This window comes from Diuraphis noxia, unplaced genomic scaffold, assembly GCF_037042655.1.
Source record: "Diuraphis noxia isolate RWA-SAM2 unplaced genomic scaffold, SU_Dnox_SAM2 contig0006, whole genome shotgun sequence".
NCBI lineage: Eukaryota > Metazoa > Arthropoda > Insecta > Hemiptera > Aphididae > Diuraphis > Diuraphis noxia.
The window spans coordinates 2,234,283-2,253,895 of record NW_028301716.1 but is presented as its reverse complement, the minus strand read 5'-3'; the positions used below and the strand labels follow the sequence as shown (position 1 = coordinate 2,253,895).

Genomic DNA, 19,613 nt, shown 5'->3' with positions numbered 1-19,613 from the left:
TCTAAAATTTTATCTCAATCTAAAATAAAAATCTGAATATAATCACGATATTATTTAAAGTTATTGTCTATTATTCGAATTAATAACGTAGGAAAATTGCAATGTTATTTAACTAAATGTTTCAACCTAAATACCAATAAATTATTTTTTCTATATTCTAAAAGTAATAATATAATTAGAAAAACGTCTTTTCGAAATAATTTTTTAATTTAAAAATATTAAAATTATGTTTTATAATTTACTTTTGGCCATGAGAATACAATTTGTGTATTAATACAAAAATAATATTAAATAATTTATTTTGTGACATAAATTTAACATTTTTTGTAAATAATAATATAATAATATAATAATATATTAATATCAATACTATAATTTTATTTGTAATTGCAACTCAATAATATGCATTAATGTATAATTATTATTTATATAATAACAATACTATACCAATAATTAATCATTTTTTAATAAACTAAAAATTATTATTATATCTAAAATCAAAAATTAATATTTCTACATATATATATATATATATATATATATATATATATATATATATATATACAGAGTGTCCTACAGAGTTCTAACAAATGAAATAACTTTTGTTCTAATCAATATTTTAAAAAAATTTCTTTTAAATATAATTCATAGACACTTGTGCTACATTTTTTTTTTTTGTTTTTTAATACTGAAAATAAAAAACTTAAAAATTGATAAAAAATGTTTTAGAAATATTCAATATAGCCAATTTGTAAATCTGATTTTTAGAAAAATGTATATGGTAAAAACACTTATTTAAGTCAAATGGCTGATTTTTTACAATTTGTTTAAATATCAATGTTTTCTTTAAGTAAATTACGATCTAGTTTATGTTAGAAACCTTGTAATTTCAAATAATAATAAAGTTTTTTAAAAATATTTTATAAGAACATTTTTAAATAAGTGCATGTTAAAATCTAATTATTTTTTTATTGTATTTATTTTAATAATATATGTGATGTATAAACTATAAATTACTATAATTTACCTAACGAAAATATTGATATTTAAAAAAATTGTAAAAAATCAGCCTTTTGACTTAAATAAGTGTTTTTCCATATAAATTTTTCTGAAAATCAAATTTACAAATTGGCTATATTGAATATTTCGAAAAAAAATTTATCAATTTTTAAGTTTTTATTTTCAGTATTAAAATATATAATAAATCATAATTAAAAAAATTTAAATGGGAGAGAAAAAGTAGTACCATGTGTGTTTGTGTGATAACACTCTCTATGTTATCATAGATGTGAAAATGGTCAACCATCTTTGAGGTTAGATTTACAAAATAATGTAATAAAAATCATAAGTGTGTAATCCTGTAGTAGAACAATAAAAGTTTTTTGTTTCTAATTATGTGAATAAAGAATATAGTTGTTATTCTTTTTACACTAACAATTCTAAATAATAAGAAGAAAAACGAATAATAAAACATGGCGCAGTTGTAGAAGAATACTATAAGAAAACCACGATTGAAACGGATAAAGATAAAATGGAGTACCGAACACCTCATGAATTGTCCTTTAGTGGTAATGTTGCACAAAACTGGAAAGAGTGGTATCAACAATTTAATATTTATTTAATAGCATCTAATAAAAATGAAGAGAGTGACATAAGAAAAATTAATATCTTATTGAATTTAATTGGTCCACAAGGAGTTAAGATTTATAATAATTTTAAAAAGAAAGAAAAAACTAATTTTGATACGGTAGTACAAGCATTCAACCAATACTGCGAACCAAGAAAGAACATAATATTTCAAAGATACAAGTTTGGATGTTGTATACAGCAAGAGGGCCAAAGTTTTGATGATTTTCTCACTGAATTAAAAACATTAGCTGCTACTTGTGAATACAAAGAAGAGGATAACATGATACGAGACAGAATAGTGTTTGGCGTTAAAGATCCAGAAATCAAAGACAAATTACTAACCATAAGTAATCTGACGATGGACAAGGCAGAAGAAATATGTAAAACCACAGAGGCAACTAAACAAGAACTTCAAGAAATGGCATCATCATCAGAAGTACACGTGATAAAAATGAAGAGTACAGATAATGGGAAAGGTAAGAATTTAACTAAGACTAATAATAATAAATATGTTAAAAATAAATATGTTAAAAATAAAAATGTAAAGAGAGTATTTAAGAAAAGTGACGGTGATAAAAATAATGAGTATAACTGTAAGAAGTTTGGTAGGAAACATAAACCTAGAGAGTGTTTTGCATTTGGTAAGATGTGTAGTATATGTAAAAAAATGAACCATTTTGCTATAGGCTGTAAGAATAAAAACAACGAAGAGAAAAAAGAGGTCCATGAAACGCATTATAGCGAGGAGGAGATGTTTCAAATTGATACAATATATAAGGTGCATCAGATTAATAGTAGTTGGGCAAAAACAATAAGAGTGATTGATAAGAATATAACATTTAAATTGGATTCAGGTAGTGACGTTAATATTATTCCGTGGGAACATTTCAATGAAATTAAACCACAACCACAGTTGAGATCTAATAAATGTAATGTTGAGTCGTATGGAGGTCATAAGATAGAGTGCCTAGGAAAATGTCAAATAAAATGTATAATAAGTCCTGAATGCATAGATAATGTTGAGTTTTTAATATTAAAACCAAGTCAACTGCATAAATGTAAAAATATTATTCCTATATTAGGGTTAGAATCATGTGTAAAATATGATTTAATAAAAAGAGTTGATATGATATGTTCAGAAAAAGAATTATTCATAAAAAATAATGTTGATGTATTCACTGGGCTTGGTAAGATTCCTGAATTGTATGATATACAGCTCAAAGATAACGCTGAACCTCAACCAGCGCCTTATAGGAGAGTACCACATACAGTTGTAGATAGGTTTATAATTAAGTTAAAAGAATTATTAGAAAAAGGTATTGTGTCCTATGTTGATAAGCCAACTGACTGGTTAAACAACATAGTTATTATTGAAAAACCAGACAAAAGTTTAAGATTGTGTCTAGACCCTCAACACTTAAATAAAAATATTGTAGAAGAAAATTATCCTATTCCAACGTTAGAGGAAATAACTCCTAGGTTATTAAATAAAAGTTTTTATACAGTTCTCGATCTTAAGGATGGATTTTGGCAAATTTAACTTACAAACTCATGTAGTAATTTATGTTCATTTCCAAGCCCATTAGGTACCCTTAAATTTAATAAATTACCATTTGGTATTAAAACTGCACCAATGGTTTTTCAAAAATATAATATAAAATATTTTGGTGATATTCAAGGTTTAACAATTTATTTTGATGACTTCATTATAGCAGCAGATAATAAAGAAGAACATGATAAGATTTTACAACAAGTCATTGACCGCACTAGGAAATACAATATTAAATTTAATCAAAATAAAGTTCAGTATTGCCAGAATAAGGTAAAATGTTTAGGACTATTATTTGATAATAAGGGCATGTCTATTGATACAGATAGGACAGAGGCAATAAAATCCCTTAAAGAACCAACCTCTAAAAAAGAACTGCAAAGGTTACTTGGTTTCATTAATTATGTTAGGAAATTTGTTCCAAATCTAGCACAAATGTCTGATCCGCTAAGAAATTTATTAAAAAAAGATATTGAATGGCACTGGAATGAAATTCACACACAATCATTGAATAAAATTAAAGATAAATTGATGAATGCCCCAGTTTTAGCTGCATTTGATGGTATTAAAAAAATAGTTATACAAACAGATAGCTCACAATCGGGTGTAGGGTGTTGCATAATGCAAGACAATAAACCAATCTCATATGCATCACGTAGCTTAACCGAAACTGAGAAACAATGGGCTCAAATTGAAAAAGAGATGAATGCAATATTATATGCTTGTACAAAATTTCATAATTTCATTTATGGTAGACGTATAACGGTACATACTGATCATAAACCAATTGTTTCCATCATGAATAAAGAATTTAACAAAATTAAGAATAATAGGTTAAAAAGAATAAAAACAAAGTTAGCTATATATGATCTAGAAGTTAAGTATCTTCCAGGTAAGCAAATGCACATTGCTGATTATCTAAGTAGAGACTATATTATTAAAAATATAAAAGATGATATTTCAATTAATGATGTTGTACATAGTATAAATTCAGAAAAAATACAGTTTAGCGATGAGAAACTGTTACAATTTCAAAAGGAGACTATAAATGATCCCTGTCTGAATAAAGTAAAGCAATATTACAATAACAATTGGCCTAGTGATAAAACAAAATTAGCATTTAAAGGAGAACTATATAATTTTTGGAAATTTAGAAATGATATAACAGTAAACAATAATTTGATTTATCTTGATGCCAGATTAATAGTACCTTTTAAATTAAGAGCATTCATACTAGAATTACTTCATGAAACCCACATAGGTATGACTAAAACCATTAAAAGAGCCAGGTCTTATTATTATTGGCCTAATATGGCAAATGACATAGAACATTTTATAAGTAAGTGTTCATTGTGTGCCAGGTATCAAAGTAAAAAATTTAAAGAACCCTTATTAAATCATTCAATTCCCGACAAACCATTTATTAAAATAGGAGTAGATATTGGTGAATATGGTGGTGTGTCATATTTAATTATAAATGATTATTACTCAAAATGGCTAGATATCAAAAAACTAAGCAGTAAATCAGCAGATTCAATAATTAAAGTTTGAAAAATGTATTTAGTTATTTTGGAATCCCCAAATTATGTGTTTCGGATAATGTACCATTCAATAGTAAGCAATTTTTAGATTTTGCTAAGGAATGGAAATTTAAAGTAATAACAACAAGTCCAAATTATGCCCAAAGTAATGGGTTTGCTGAGAAAAGTGTAGGGATTGCAAAAACAATGCTTAAAAAATCTATATTAACAGGTAAAGACATAGATCTTTATTTACTAGACTATAGAAGTACACCAGTTGCAGGTCTTGAATACACTCCTTCAGAGCTACTTATGAGCAGAAAGATTAGAACAAAATTGCCCATTAATGAGAAATTACTATACCCTCAAATTCCTATTAATGCTTATTCGAAAATGTTAACACAACAAAATGTACAAAAATGTCAGTGTGACAAAAATGTGAGAATTAAAGAAAACAAATTTGCAGTAAATGACTCAATTCTATATTTAAAAGATAGTGTGGAAAAAAGGTACCATTATTAAAAAGTGTGAAGAACCGAGATCATTCATAATTAAGAACAAAAACAACAAGCTATTTAGGAGAACATCTAGACATATGAGGTATTATAATGGAAATATTGATGGGAGAGAGAATATTGAATGTGGAAGAGAAAGAGGGAAGGAAGTTGGTATTAAAAATAAAGAAACTGTAATAAGTAAAGTAAGTAGGAAGGGTAGAATTATAAGAAAACCACAAAGATATAATATGTAAGTGTTAAATTAGTTTAAATATACAAAGACATGTATTATTTATGATATATATATAAAAAAAAAAAAGTTGTTATTATAATATTGTTAAAGTGTACCATGTAATTTTAATATGTATAATTATTTAATGAATTAGAATATATATATATGTAAAAAAAAAAGTTCTAATTATAATATTGTCAAATTGTAACATCTAACCTTAATATTGTTAAATTGTATATTATTTTAATATGTATATTTATTTAATGAATTAGAATATATACATATATATATATATATATATAAAAAAAAAAGAGGAACATGTGATAACACTCTCTATGTTATCATAGATGTGAAAATGGTCAACCATCTTTGAGGTTAGATTTACAAAATAATGTAATAAAAATCATAAGTGTGTAATCCTGTAGTAGAACAATAAAAGTTTTTTGTTTCTAATTATGTGAATAAAGAATATAGTTGTTATTCCTTTTACACTAACAATTCTAAATAATAAGAAGAAAAACGAATAATAAATCAGTTTGTAGCCGACGAAGCTTTCACATTAACAGTGAATATACTTAAACCCTATTCCGGAAGTCATGAAAAATGATCAATCAAAGAACATACAACTATCGACTGTCTAGAGCCCTAAGAGTTGTGGAAAACATTGTAGGAATTTTATCAGCAGTGTTCAGAGTGCTTCGAAAACCAATGCTGCTTGAACCAAGCAAAGCAGAACTTGTAATCACGACATGTGTATACTTACACAATTATTTACGAAAAAATAAATCATTGAGGGATGCATATTCACCGCCAGAATTTTTTGATCGTGAAGTTGAAGGACATAATACTGTTGGAACTTGGAGTTTAGAAACCAATAATACTTTATGTCAGTAGTATATATTTGTATGTTCACAGCCAGCTTTTCCACGGTAAAATTTTTTTTTCAAGCGGAAAATTCTCACTTGGAGCACACTGATTTACCGCGTAACACAATACGGTGATTACACAAGATTGTCCACCTATTTGCCCCTTACACAAAAATATTTACCGTATCAACTATTTTCCCCCTTTTTTTAAAATTTTTTCAATCAAATATCGCTAATTTTTATAAAAATTATATTTCAAGTAAAGAACACAAATTATTTAATAAACTTTTTTATTTTGTTCAATAAAATTACACAAGTTTTCTTACTTCTTTAGTAAAAGGTACATATTCTACAATACGATCATGAATTAATAAACAATAAGCAGTTACACCTGTAAGGGATTCCGATGTTTCAATTTCCAATTGAACATCCACTGCTGAGGCTGTTGCCGAATCATTCTGTTTTGAAGTATCAATAACTATGATGGGTGCGTTCGATAGAAAAGTAGATATCTCAATATAGGGTTCCGTATACTTTTTTCATAGTACGATTCTTAAAATGATGTATACATATCATATAATAATGTAAAATTATTTTTTGAAAAATCTAAATTCAAATTATCATACGGATATGCAATCGAATTTAGAAATACTTTAACGTTTGTTAGATTACATTGGTCGAATATACTACAATCTTTTGTTATTGTATTTTTACGACCTTTTTGTAATCCAATTATAATAAATCGTGGTTTTTCTAATTTTGAAGCGGTTTTCAAGTTCCATACTACTTTTTTAGTAGTTCCGAGTTCAGGATATTCAAAAGTTTCGAAAGATCTAAAAGGAATAAACAAACTTTTTTCTTTTTCTACAAGTTTCAATAACTTTAACCTTTCTTCATCATCAGCAGTAATATGCGGAACCTTCCAGACTATTTTATTTACTACAACTTTACCTAAAGCAGCAACTACATCACTTTTAAGGCTTAACGCATTTAAATCAGTATGACTTCGAGTTAATATTAATTCCAATCTTGAATTTACTTATATTTTTTTATAATCTTCAAACAGACCTAACCAATATTTCAATGCAAGCACTGAATTCACCTTTATCGTTTGTTATTTGTGATCCATTTTTAAAATTCCAGCCAGAATTTTCGTTACAATTATAGTTATCTGGTGTACAAGATAAGAATCCTTTCAGCGAGCTTGTGATTCCAAGAACACGTGTGCTATCTACTTCTATTCCATTTATTTCTAATCGAATTTGTTCAAAGAGGTATGAATAACCATTATTACACAGTTTCACTTTATCAGGATCGGATATTATTCCTTCTAAATAAATAAAGCTCTCATGTAGATACGGATAAACATCTGTTTGCTGTACTGATATCCGTATTTCATCATTATTATTAAACGATGTTGTGTACGGTGTATATGAATGATATTCAATTTTCGTTATTTTAGAATCCGTCTCGTACCGTGAACTTATATCTAAAATATCACTTTCAGGCATTCTGTTTTAATTGATAACCTAGAGCTTGCAAAATTTTTTTATTTTTCAACGTCAATTTTTTTTACTTTATTTGATGTTACCGGTACCACTTTAGTCTTATGACTAGTTGAACTGATCCGAAGTAGCGGATTTATTTTGAATTTTAATCCCATATCAAGATCCGTAACGTTTAATATGTAACACGATTGTCAATGCCTCACCAAAATTATCAATCGGATTATGATCTTGATCAACTAGCTGAACGGTTATCGAATCAATATTTGTTTTATTCAATTTGTAATATACTAAATTTAGCGGTGACTGAATTACTTTAGATCCTGTCCTTCCACTCGGGAAAAACTCGTAAATCGAATGACTTTGAAGATGGTTGCTGAATTTTTTTTTCAAGTGGAAAATTCTCGCTTGGAGCACACTGATTTACCGCGTAACACAATACGGTGATTACACAAGATTGTCTACCTATTTGCCCCTTACACAAAAATATTTACCGTATCAACTTTTTTTCCCCCTTTTTTAAAATTTTTTCAATCAAATATCGCTAATTTTTATAAAAATTACAGGGAGATTGTTTTTATGTTTTTAATCACGTTGGTTACACTGTTCTAGTTTTTAAAAATTTATATATTTAATTTCTACTATTTAGTTGCAAGTTAATAATTTTACATTTAGTTACTGCTGATCAGTCGTGTATTCGAGTTGTGTTTTTTCAAGTTATTATTTCCATTAATTAAAGAAATGAATTTACCAAAACTTTCAAGCGATTTTCAATCATTAGTTCATCGTATACGAAATAATTCAGTTTCAACCTATCCAGGATATACTTCAATTTATTCAAGATTAAGATCTTTCGAACATTTTCCTTTAAATTGTTTTCAAAATAAATATGCTCTAGCTGAATGTGGGTTAAAATATACAGGAGTAGAAGATATCGTCGAATGCTTTTGCTTTGGACTTATTCTTCATAATTGGAAACGAGAAGATGACGTTTGGATTGAACATTGCAGATATAATCCAAAGTGTATATATGTATTATTAATGAAGAGAAATCAATTTGTTCAAAAAGTGCTAAGTAAATATTGTAACAATGAATATATTTGTAATTGTGAAACTAGGTCATACGATACCGTTTGCTAAATCAGGTTCTTTCATTATATGTTGTAATAAATAAAAAAATATTATAAACAACTTATATGTGTTAGTTTTTAATCTAATATCTCGTGGACGTGTAGTTCAGTGGATTAGTGTGTTAAGTTAATTTTATAAGTTAATTTCATGTTTCAGGTAAGTAAATATAAATAATTCCCTCTACTCCTTTCACTACACACTAATCTACTGAACTGTACGTTCACATTTTTTTTTTTACAACAGATTTAGTATATAATATGTTTACTGATGAAAAAAAACCTCAGTTCAAACTATATGTTCCATCAGTCACATTATACTAGATTTTTTCATACTGATAGTCTGAAACATTATTATAAATATTATTCATCATGGTTCTACCTATAATCGTATCAAAATCAACCTTCGACATTCGTCCGTATAGTAAGAAGAGCGTTACAGTCGGTTTATTAATTAATAAACAAATTTCGATTATTGTGTTATTAGAATGTAAATTATCAAAGAAGATAATTACTTTAAACTTAGAACAATGGTTTACACTCATGTCTGAATCTAATTACATTGCAATTACTAATAATTTACACACCAGATGTAGACGAACAAAAATATCTGATAACTTTACATATTCAATTAATGTTAAGCAGAGGTCAATCACTTTACATATCAATGATGATTATTTCACTTTATCACATATAGATTTATGTAGACTTAAACAGCTTCAACATTGTGTAGACCTCTACATTGCAGAAAAACAGAAACTTCTACCAAGTTACCAAGCTACATTTAACACAGCTTACGATCTAATAAAAAAACGACGTCCGTGGTCTACCTATCAGTTGTCAGAGAAATGAATTCACAAACCAGTATTTATTATACAAAACTATGATTTTAGTTATTACACTCATCTGCAAAACGATGACACATCATTCCTATATGAAATATTACAATACCATTTTAATACAATGTCAGACTTAATACATCAGGATTTAATAGTATAAAATAAATAAAAATTTATATAATATATTGTATTGTTTATTCAATAAAAAACTCATTTAAAAAAAAAAAAAAACATAATAATTAGCCTATTATTTTACTTTTGATTGTACGACGTCCTGGGTCTTGTAGCATCGTGTCAAATATTGACTGCATGGTCTGATTCAAGCTAACATTCAATGTCTGGTCTTTTGACTTTTCGCTTGTATACAACTTAACGCCAGCTTCACTAAACTTTCACCTATAATTATTTTATTTTTTTTAAATCATGAAATGAAGTGATAATAAAAATACCTATTGAAAAAGATTAACAATAGTTTAAAAAAAGTAAATTAATGATAAATTATTTACCTATCCTTAACTGGAATATTTTCAATATTTGAACATTTATAATGTGTTATCACCCAGTAATCTGTTGGCTTCTCCTCAAATGTAGTTTTTATCGTAATTAAACCGTCACCTTGTCGAAAAGTTAACGAATTGAAAACTTCCTCATCATATTCTTCTGATCTTAAACGATAACCAACATTGTCTCTGTATGAAGCATTCTAAAAAAAGAAAAAAGAATTTATGTGATCATTATAAAAAATAATTTAACCAACCATTTTCATCTGCTTCTTTTTCATAGATTTTTTCAATCGTCTTCTCAACACCACGTTTTAAAGTGGTTTTTGTTTTAGATGTTGATTCTAATGGTTTAACTTTAGAGTCAACGGATCCACTGAAATGTTCATTCTATGAAACATGAAAAATAATATATATTTTTTTTATTTAAAAATGTACAAGTGGTTTTATAACCGATATCTAAAAGAAATATATTTTATTTTTATGTATGTTTCTTAATAATTATGACCATAACGTTGAGTAGTGTTACGACTGGCCTCCAATTTGTTATTTGGTTTTTAAAAAAAACTTTACTTACCTCTGATTCTGAAGAAATAATTGATGTTCTATAAGACATTTTTGAACTGCGTTGTAGACTGTGTTGAGGACTGAATTGAAATCTTGAAGACTGATGAACGTTAATGGTTTTACACTGGCTATTTATACACAGATATTAGCCACTACCACAATAATTTTATATGTAAAATGCTAATGTTAATAGCAATGACTTGAAAAACCTTTCTACAAACTTGTTTTACATGAACACAAGTGGCATTATATGAATTATTAAAGAAACAGGATCTAAAATAATCACCCGCCTTGAAAATCAGATTTTATATAGAAACGTTAATGACCTTAAAAGACTTTTCAACAAATATGTAATATAAACAATAATAGTATAATATATATATATATATATAATATTAACATTTATTAGAATCAAAAAATAATTAGTATGAACCGGATTTCAGATATAAAAACGTTAACGGTTAATAGCAATGACCTGAAAAACATTTCCAAAAAAAAAAATGATTATATATGAACATGAAATTATATGAACTGGTTAAAATATCAAATATAATTTACAATAAATTAGAATGTATATATTCAAATAGACTTCTCATGTAATAATGTATTAAGAATTTGCATAAAAGACTACAAACATGTTCTTACATGGACAAAAGAGAATGGTATTAAGTAATGTAATGTACAATCACCTCAGGATTATGAGAGGTACCTAATATTCAACGTTCAAAGAGAGGGTTAAACTCTAGTATAAAACACCGAATTTTTAAACATAAAATCATCAGTTCACCAGCAGCTCCAACAGACCAAGAAGCTATCAGAACAGCAACCATCCTCGACTCTCCAGCAAAACAGTTACCTACCATCAAAAAACACAAAAAACATCTTCAACAACAGTGAAGAGCAACCGCCAGCCAGACTCAGAAAACAGTCATCAGTCAGACTTAGAATACTTCAATACTAACTATGTAAGTACCTATTTTATTATTTTATTAAAACTTTTAATCTTTACTCCTATATTAAAAAAAAAAAAACTAGAAACAGAATAACAACGATTTAAACACATCATCATTATAATAATATAGTTTTTATGATAATATTATCTATGTTTATATGATAAAATGTTAACATGATATTTATAAGATAGTATCACTATCACTAGTCAGTAATTACATTTTATTACACATCAGCACGAACTAAGATATACAGGACTGGAAACGACCAAATATCACAGGGAACCCAATGGACTCAAAAAAAGTACGCATCGATTTTTGGCGCACTCTATCAGTCAAATATATTACTCATTTTAATGTTGATAATATACATTTTCGAAATTTGATAATAATTTAGCAGTAAACAAAAAACAATAGGTAAATGTAAATTTAAATATTTATTAATTATGATTTTTTTATGACACTGTAAGTTTGGAACATTTTTTCTTTTTAGCGTTTACTTTTGCAACATTTTTATTTGCTATTTGTGTATACTGCCGCATTCGCATGGTGACATAGTACGATAAAATTGATGCTAATGTATCACACTTGTGTTGACTACAAGGCCACTTAATGCTTTTTAGCGTGTGTGAAAAGAAATCATCAATCGTCAAATTAAAAGCATCACTGTAGTCACAAAATTTAGAAAATGATTTTTCCATTTCGGTAATTACAGAAAATAAAATTTTATTTGGATGAGTTAATGCCCCTCTCGATTTTAAATTTGTCAATACTGATTCTGGCCTATCACAAAAATCTGTTGTGCCTGAAAAATTATAAACTTTTATTATTTACTTTAGAATTAGATTGATCAGTTTCAAAGTGTACCTATGTCAATATAAATTATACTTACCAACTATTGCTTTCTGACAAACCTTACGGTTTATATGCTTCATGAAGTATCTAGTTATGTATCCACATATATAATATAAAACACAGGTTTCTGGGTCAGCTTTAAAATAATTATGATCATTAATATCAAATACATCTTCTACTTCTAAACCTACTGTAACATAGGAATCTAGTGTTTTACGCAAGTTCTGAATTTTTTTTCTTTTTCTGTGATACTATTAGTATTGAAAACAGTTTTTAGATCAGTTATTGTAATTTTGGGAGTTTCCGAATTTAAAATTGAACAATTTCCACTCTTTGGAGGCTTCAGAATGGAATAGACAGCCAACATTTTGTAAACTTGAAGGAAAGTTGGTGTACATGGGTGATCATTCGGGTCTGTTGCTTGCCTCACAGTACCAAAAAATTGCTATGTAATTAAAAAAAAAGTTCTGTTATGAATTTATTTATTAGATGAGTAGATAAATAATTTGTTTTACTTCCAAACGGTCCTGATTCATTTTATTTGTCAGTATATACTTAAAACCACATTCATCTAAAAGGTATTTACAAGGATCCAATGTTGATTGTATCGTAACTCTTAATCCCTCAGCTGTTGATTGTGTTAAAAATTCATCTCCTGTTATACCATGTTTTTCAACTTGAACTTCCCAAGAATCAAGCCATGCAATGGTATCTTCTAAGACCTATGAAACATAATAATAGGATTGATTTTGAATTATAATTACATGTATAGTAAACTTGGTATATTTGTCTACTTTAAAATCATTGCTATTTTTTTTAATCCCCTCAACTGGGTATTTTCGATTCAAAATATCAAACAATAAATTTAATCTTTCAGTAACTTTTTGCGTTTCATGACTGTTTTGTAATGAGTCAATCTTAACGTATTCCCTATAAAACTGAATACCCTTAGCCATGGAATCACTGAATATCTGCAATATAATTTGTTAAATTTGTATAATTTATCATCTACAATTCTACAATAATGTCTGAAAAATATAAATATTTTGTTTAATTACTTGAGTGGCTAGTTTCACACTCATTTTAGCAAAATTGTCTGGAGCTATATGTCTTGGAGTTATTTTAGGGCATACTTTGGTTGGAGAGTTTGAATTTCTTGCTATATCATTCATATATTCTTCTTCATAATGTGACCATCTAATGAAAGGCTTTTCTGGTGACTCCTAAATATATATTATAACTTATAAGTATTATTTAAACGCAAAAGGTTTGATGTGTTTAGTGTTCAGTTATTTTACTCTTAGTATTACTTACTCTTAAACTTTTTTTGTTGTACAACCTGTTTCTGACATTTTTTATTAGATGAGGTGCATCAGAAAATATGTACACCTTTTTATTGTTTTTCAAAGGATGTTCAAAAAAATTTTTTACTTTGCCTTTTTTACCACTAACTCCAAGCTCATCCCAAAGTTTTCTGTTAGTTGATGCTCCATCAGAAACCACACCATTGACAATAGCACCAATATCTTCCAGAAGGCAAATCACTTTAATGACGAGTTGAGCAAGAACTATACCTATCATAATTATTTAAAACTGAGTATTATTCATAATTAACATTTAAAATCAAATAATAAACTAAATATTATTAAAACATATATTTTACATTAAAAAATAACTTATTGCATGTTATTATCAAATATCGAATATAGAACATGGTACCTTAGATTAGTATAAAGACGGTAGATTTATAAAATAAATTATAAATCATTTATTTTACACGTATCAAATGTTTCTTGAAACATCAGCATGCTGCATGCAATACCCAAAACACAGGCCTTAAAATGTTAAATTGCATGAGGATATAGAGAACAAAACATAGAAAACACAAAACATAAATTGAGTTAGATTATTATTAAGTATTTCTACGTATTACAATATTATGACAAATTGACAAATTACAACAACTATACATAATATATTAAGTAATATAATATTACCTTTTACAGGGCCCCTAGAAGCAAATACTGCTATTGGCTGGGAGATATTGGCAGCTAAGCTTTGAAATATAAAGACTAAACAATGATTGGCTTTTAACCCTGAGCTTTGCACATCTTCACCAAAATCTTCTAATCCAGAGTAGTTTAAAGTTTTAGAGTTTACACTAATACTTTCTCGTACGCATATTTCATCGAAAATTAACATGCCATGCTTTTGGTTGGAAGTAAGCATGCTAAATTTCTATTTTAATAATTGGAAAAATTGTTTGTCAAATCCACATTTTGTATTAACAAGTGATAAATATTTACGTGTGGTGCGTACAGAAGGCAAAGGTAAAATATCTTGTTGTTTTAAAAATGTATATGTAGAAGGTGACCTATAAAAATTGAATTAGCTATTAGTTTACATATTTAACTCAATATTAAATAATTATTACCGAATCCTTAATAAAATACATAATAAAATCCAGTCTTCACTGTAACGTTTATTATTTGGGATCGTCGCTCTACTTGTATTAATTATTTCTTTGATAATTAACTTCTGTGGATCATTCAAATTTTTTGAATCTAATAACTCATTTATAGAAGAGACAGACATATTTTTAATTTTGGCATGGGAATGTTCTAATTCAGTGTTTTATTTTGATATTTTTGTTTGAAATCTAAAATGCATATAAAAAATATAATAACTATATTACATTATAATTTATAAGTTGGTATCTGATATTGTGTAGTATAATTTCATTTTAATTTTTTCTAAAAATGTTACCTTAAATTACATTTTTGTAAATATTTTTTTTTTTTCATAATTTTATTCAACACACTGCGACGTGTTGGAGTCAGTGTAGAACCTATATATTTGTTTTTAGTAATCAAAGACCTACATCTGCGACGTCTTAAGTAAGAAAACAATGTATTACAATAATGGCACCTTTTTTTTTTCATCTATTAGGATAGGACATTTAATGTGGCGCCAATAGTTGCTTTCAAGATAAGCATTTTTCATATTATGTATTCCTAAACATAAAATCAGTTGTGTTAGATTTTTTTCACCAAGAACTAAAAGTTAAGTTATTATACAATATAGAAAATGTATTGTTATAATTAGGTACCGGGATAATCAATAGGTTTAGGTCCACCTTGACATGTTAATTTTCAATCAAAAGTAATTATTGCCTGTTCTATATATTCTATGGTAATAGTGTGGCGGTCCTGGACGGATACCACAAATATGTATGCGGTGGATCGGTTTTACACCAAGGAAAAAAAACACTTTTTGTTTAAGTCGCAGAAGTGCGGTGGTGTATATTTTATTTTGATATTGTCGGTAGGAAAAAAAAACAAATCACAGATGTAATAATATGAGAGACGGTACGCGCGAGGACGGTGATGGTGCGGTTGGTAGTTGTCACTCAAAACGCGGCCGTGGAACTGACTTGCTACAAGCCGGTTCGCGGTACCGGCGGTCGACATCTCCAGGCGCGCTTATCGCGTGTCGGTGTCGACCGCCGTCGATTGGCGGTTGACAGAGAGAATAGACGGCGCGGATTTCCGCGCACAGGCCGTTTGAATTCAAACGGCTATTACGCGGGACCGCGTCATACTCCCCCCCCAAACCGCCAACGACGGCGGTGTGCCAGCCAGTATCGGTGGTGCGGTGGTGTGGGTGTTGGAGTGTGGTTGTGGTGGACACCTTGTCCGCGGGCACGTTTTCCGGCTGATCACAGCGGACGTGACCCGGCGGTGTCTGGGGAGTGATTGCCGATGTCGGCTGTGGGCACTTTTCCGGGGTTCCGGCACGTGTTTCCGGCTGGTGATAGCGGACGTGGCCCCGGCGTGTCTACTGCCGCCGAGGTGACGCCGGGAGACTATGGAACGTGTTATCGAACACGGTCTCCATGTCTCCCTCGTCACCAAGGTGCGTGTCCGGCCCGTCCAACAGTTCCGCCTCCTCTTCCGCTGATATTTCCATATCAACGGGTTGTGAGAAGGCGGTGGTCGGTTGCTCCGTGGTCCCGGCTGTTCCGGCAGGTATCACTACCTCCGGTACCGTGGTCGCGGTGCGGGCCGGGTAGTTGGTTGGGGGGGGCCGTGATTGGTGCCGGTTTTTCCAGGCGGAACTGCTGGGACTCTTGTTGTTTTTTCGCCCGATGGTCCCGCAGGCGCTGCTGGTTCCGGCGTTGACGGGCGTTGAAGGCTGGTACGGGTGTTGACGTGGAGGTGACGGCTGTTGGCGTCTGCGTGGTTGGCGCGAGACGGCTGCCTACGTCGGCCGTTGGTTGTTTGGACAGCCGTGGTGCGGGTACCGGGTGCTGCAGCAGCGGCCTGATTGGTCGTGAAGTTGTTGCCGGTCGTGACGTGGTTGTCGTTCGCGTCGTTGCCGGTACTGCCGCCCGTCTGGGACTGCGTGACCTGTTTGGCCGTAGCACGTTTGTGGGAGCGCCGCTTGTTGCTCTCTTGAATACCTCGGTGCGGTCCTCCCACCCCCGTGTGTAGGCAGCCCACAACACCGGATCCCGCTGCAGCTGCGCCGTTGACATCCGCCGTACCCGTGCCGCCGTGGTGGTGTTGGTCGCCTCCTCCATGCTGGCCGCCTTCAGTAGTTGCTGGCTACGTTCCAGCAACTCGGCCGCTTGTTGGATGGCGGTTGGCGGTGTGGTCGGCCGTTGTTGGTCCATGGTAGGGCTGTTGTTCCGACTAAAATTTGTTAGATTTAGTTATGGGTTTGTTGGTGGGTGGGTCGGTGTAGGGTGGGGTTATGCTGTGATGGTCGCCCGTTTGAGACAGGACACGTGGATTTTGAGTGCGGGTTGTTGGTCCGTGAGGAACACGCCTTTGCCCACGCGTCTGTGTAACTTCACCGGTCCCCACTATTTCGGTGCGAAGCCGGCGTGAAATTTTTTGTGCGCGCTCGACAGGTGGTGTGCTTTGTAGTACACCATGTCACCTGTTCGGTATTTTGTGTCCGTCTGGCCCCCTGTTACAGGTGGTACGTCCAGTACGGCACTTTCCCGTTTCGCTCTGTCCCTATCTGTGTGCTCTATCTGGTTGTCCGCCGTCCGAGTCAGTGCCCAGTCCCCGGGTCGCTTGCCCTCTCTGCCGAGGACAAGTACCGACGGTGGGTATCCTGTCTGGTCGTTGCGTCTATTCCTGATAGAGAACAGTATAGGGGCTAACTTGGTGTTCCAGGTGTTGTGCTTCCCGTCGATGAGTAGCGCGCGTAGACCTTTTTTTATTTCCTGGTTGCGGCGCTCGACTGGGTTGGCCCTCGGATGATATACCGGAGTTGTCCAGCCCTCGGCCCCCCATCGTTCGATTGCTTTGCACATGTCATTCGATACGAACTGTGGGCCGTTGTCGCTTAAACACACACGGGGATATCCGAAACGTGAAAAGAATTCTCTTTCAAGCGTTTCGGTTATTGTCTTCGTAGTGGCTGTTCCGAGCGGGTATGCTTCGGTCCATCTACTAAACAAATCCGTGGCAACCAGTAAATATTGTTTTCCCCTACTCGTACGCGGGTAGGGGCCCATGAGATCTATGCTGATTACCTCCCAGGGGTGTCGCGGTGTTCTGGCGGCGATCGGGTCATCTGCGCGCGCGTTCAGTGGTTTTGTACACGCGCAAATGTGGCACGACTTGACATACAGTCGGACGTCGTTTTTCTGGCCGTTCCAAAAAAAACGCTGTCTTACCGCCCTGTATGTTTCTTTCCAACCTGGGTGGTTTGCGAGGACGTGGTTGTGGTATATCCAAATCACCTTTTGTGCTTTGTCGTTTGGTACGACTACGGGTGTGTGTTCGCCCAGCTTTTTCCGCAGAAGGCCGTCGGTAAAAATGTATTGGCTATTCTTTCTCGTGGCGTTTCTGGTGCTGTGCGCCGGCTCGTCCGGTGTCCCGTTGTCCACTATGTCTCGTGTTTTGGGGTCGTTGGCCTGCCAAGTTGCGAGCATAGTGTGTGTGATGGTGTGGTCGTTGTTTGGTTTGTCCGGGTCCGTAGTGGCGAACAGATTGTCGGCCGGTGCGCTAGTAGTGGTGTTGTGTGGTGGTGTGGGTACCCCTACTAGTCGCTCCTCGAGGTGTTCCTCGTCTACCAGTGGCCCGGGTGCCGGGTTCCGTGATAGCATATCCGGCGCCTCGTTCTGTACGCCGAGTACATGCGTGGTGTGGTAGTCCAGGTTAGCCAGTTGTAGTGCCCACCTGGTTAACTTGGAGTTTGTGTTCTTTGCTCGGTGGAGCCACGTTAGTGCTGCGTTGTCCGTGTAAAGATCAAAACGGCGAGCTTCCAAATATGGTCTGAATTTGTCGATTGCCCAAATTATCGCGAGACACTCGCGTTCAACCGCGGCGTACCGTTTCTGTGTGTCACTAAACTTCCTGCTTGCGTAGGCGATTATCCGTCTTTCGTCCGGTCTGTCACCCCATTGGAAAAGGACGGCACCTGCTCCTATTTCGCTAGCATCCGTTTGTAGGCAGAACGGTTTTCCGTAATCCGGTGTCGACAGTTTTGGCGAGTCGTACAAGGCGCGTTTTATTGTATCGAATGCCGCCTGTTCGGTCTCGCTCCATGACCATTTGGTACCCTGTTTGAGCCGGTCTGTTAGTGGCGCTACGATGTCCGCGTTATTGTCGACAAATTGGCTGTACCAGTTGCAGACACCCAGGAACTTCCGTAGGTCCCTAACTTTGGTTGGTGTTGGGAACCGCATGATGCCTTCTAGTTTCTCCGGTTGTTTGTCTATGCCGTCGGAGGTGACTAGGTGTCCTAGAAATGATATTTCGGTTGATCCGAAACTGCATTTTTCGGTGTTGCATGTTAACCCGTGTCTCTGTAGACGTTCCAGAACTTTGTCCAAGTGGCACTGGTGTTCGTCCGTAGTGTTTGAAAACACCACTATATCATCAAGATATACGCGGACGAACTCATCCAGGTACCCTCTCAGTACTTCGTTCATTAAACGTACAAAGGTCATGGGGCTG

The 19,613-nt window shown here is 32.6% G+C and overlaps 1 protein-coding gene across 1 annotated transcript; it reads right to left on the bottom strand.

The window, feature by feature from the left end:
- Window positions 1–16,606: 16,606 nt before the first annotated feature.
- On the bottom strand, window positions 16,607–17,351 carry LOC149054516 (uncharacterized). Its single transcript, XM_089230106.1, has one exon. The coding sequence runs from the start codon at window positions 17,309–17,311 to the stop codon at window positions 16,607–16,609; it is 705 nt and encodes a 234-aa protein (XP_089086232.1). The 5' UTR covers window positions 17,312–17,351.
- Window positions 17,352–19,613: the final 2,262 nt, after the last annotated feature.

Coding starts and splice junctions, on each gene's coding strand:
- LOC149054516 (XM_089230106.1), bottom strand. CDS start 17,311: ATGGACCAACAACGGCCGACCACACCGCCAACCGCCATCCAACAAGCG.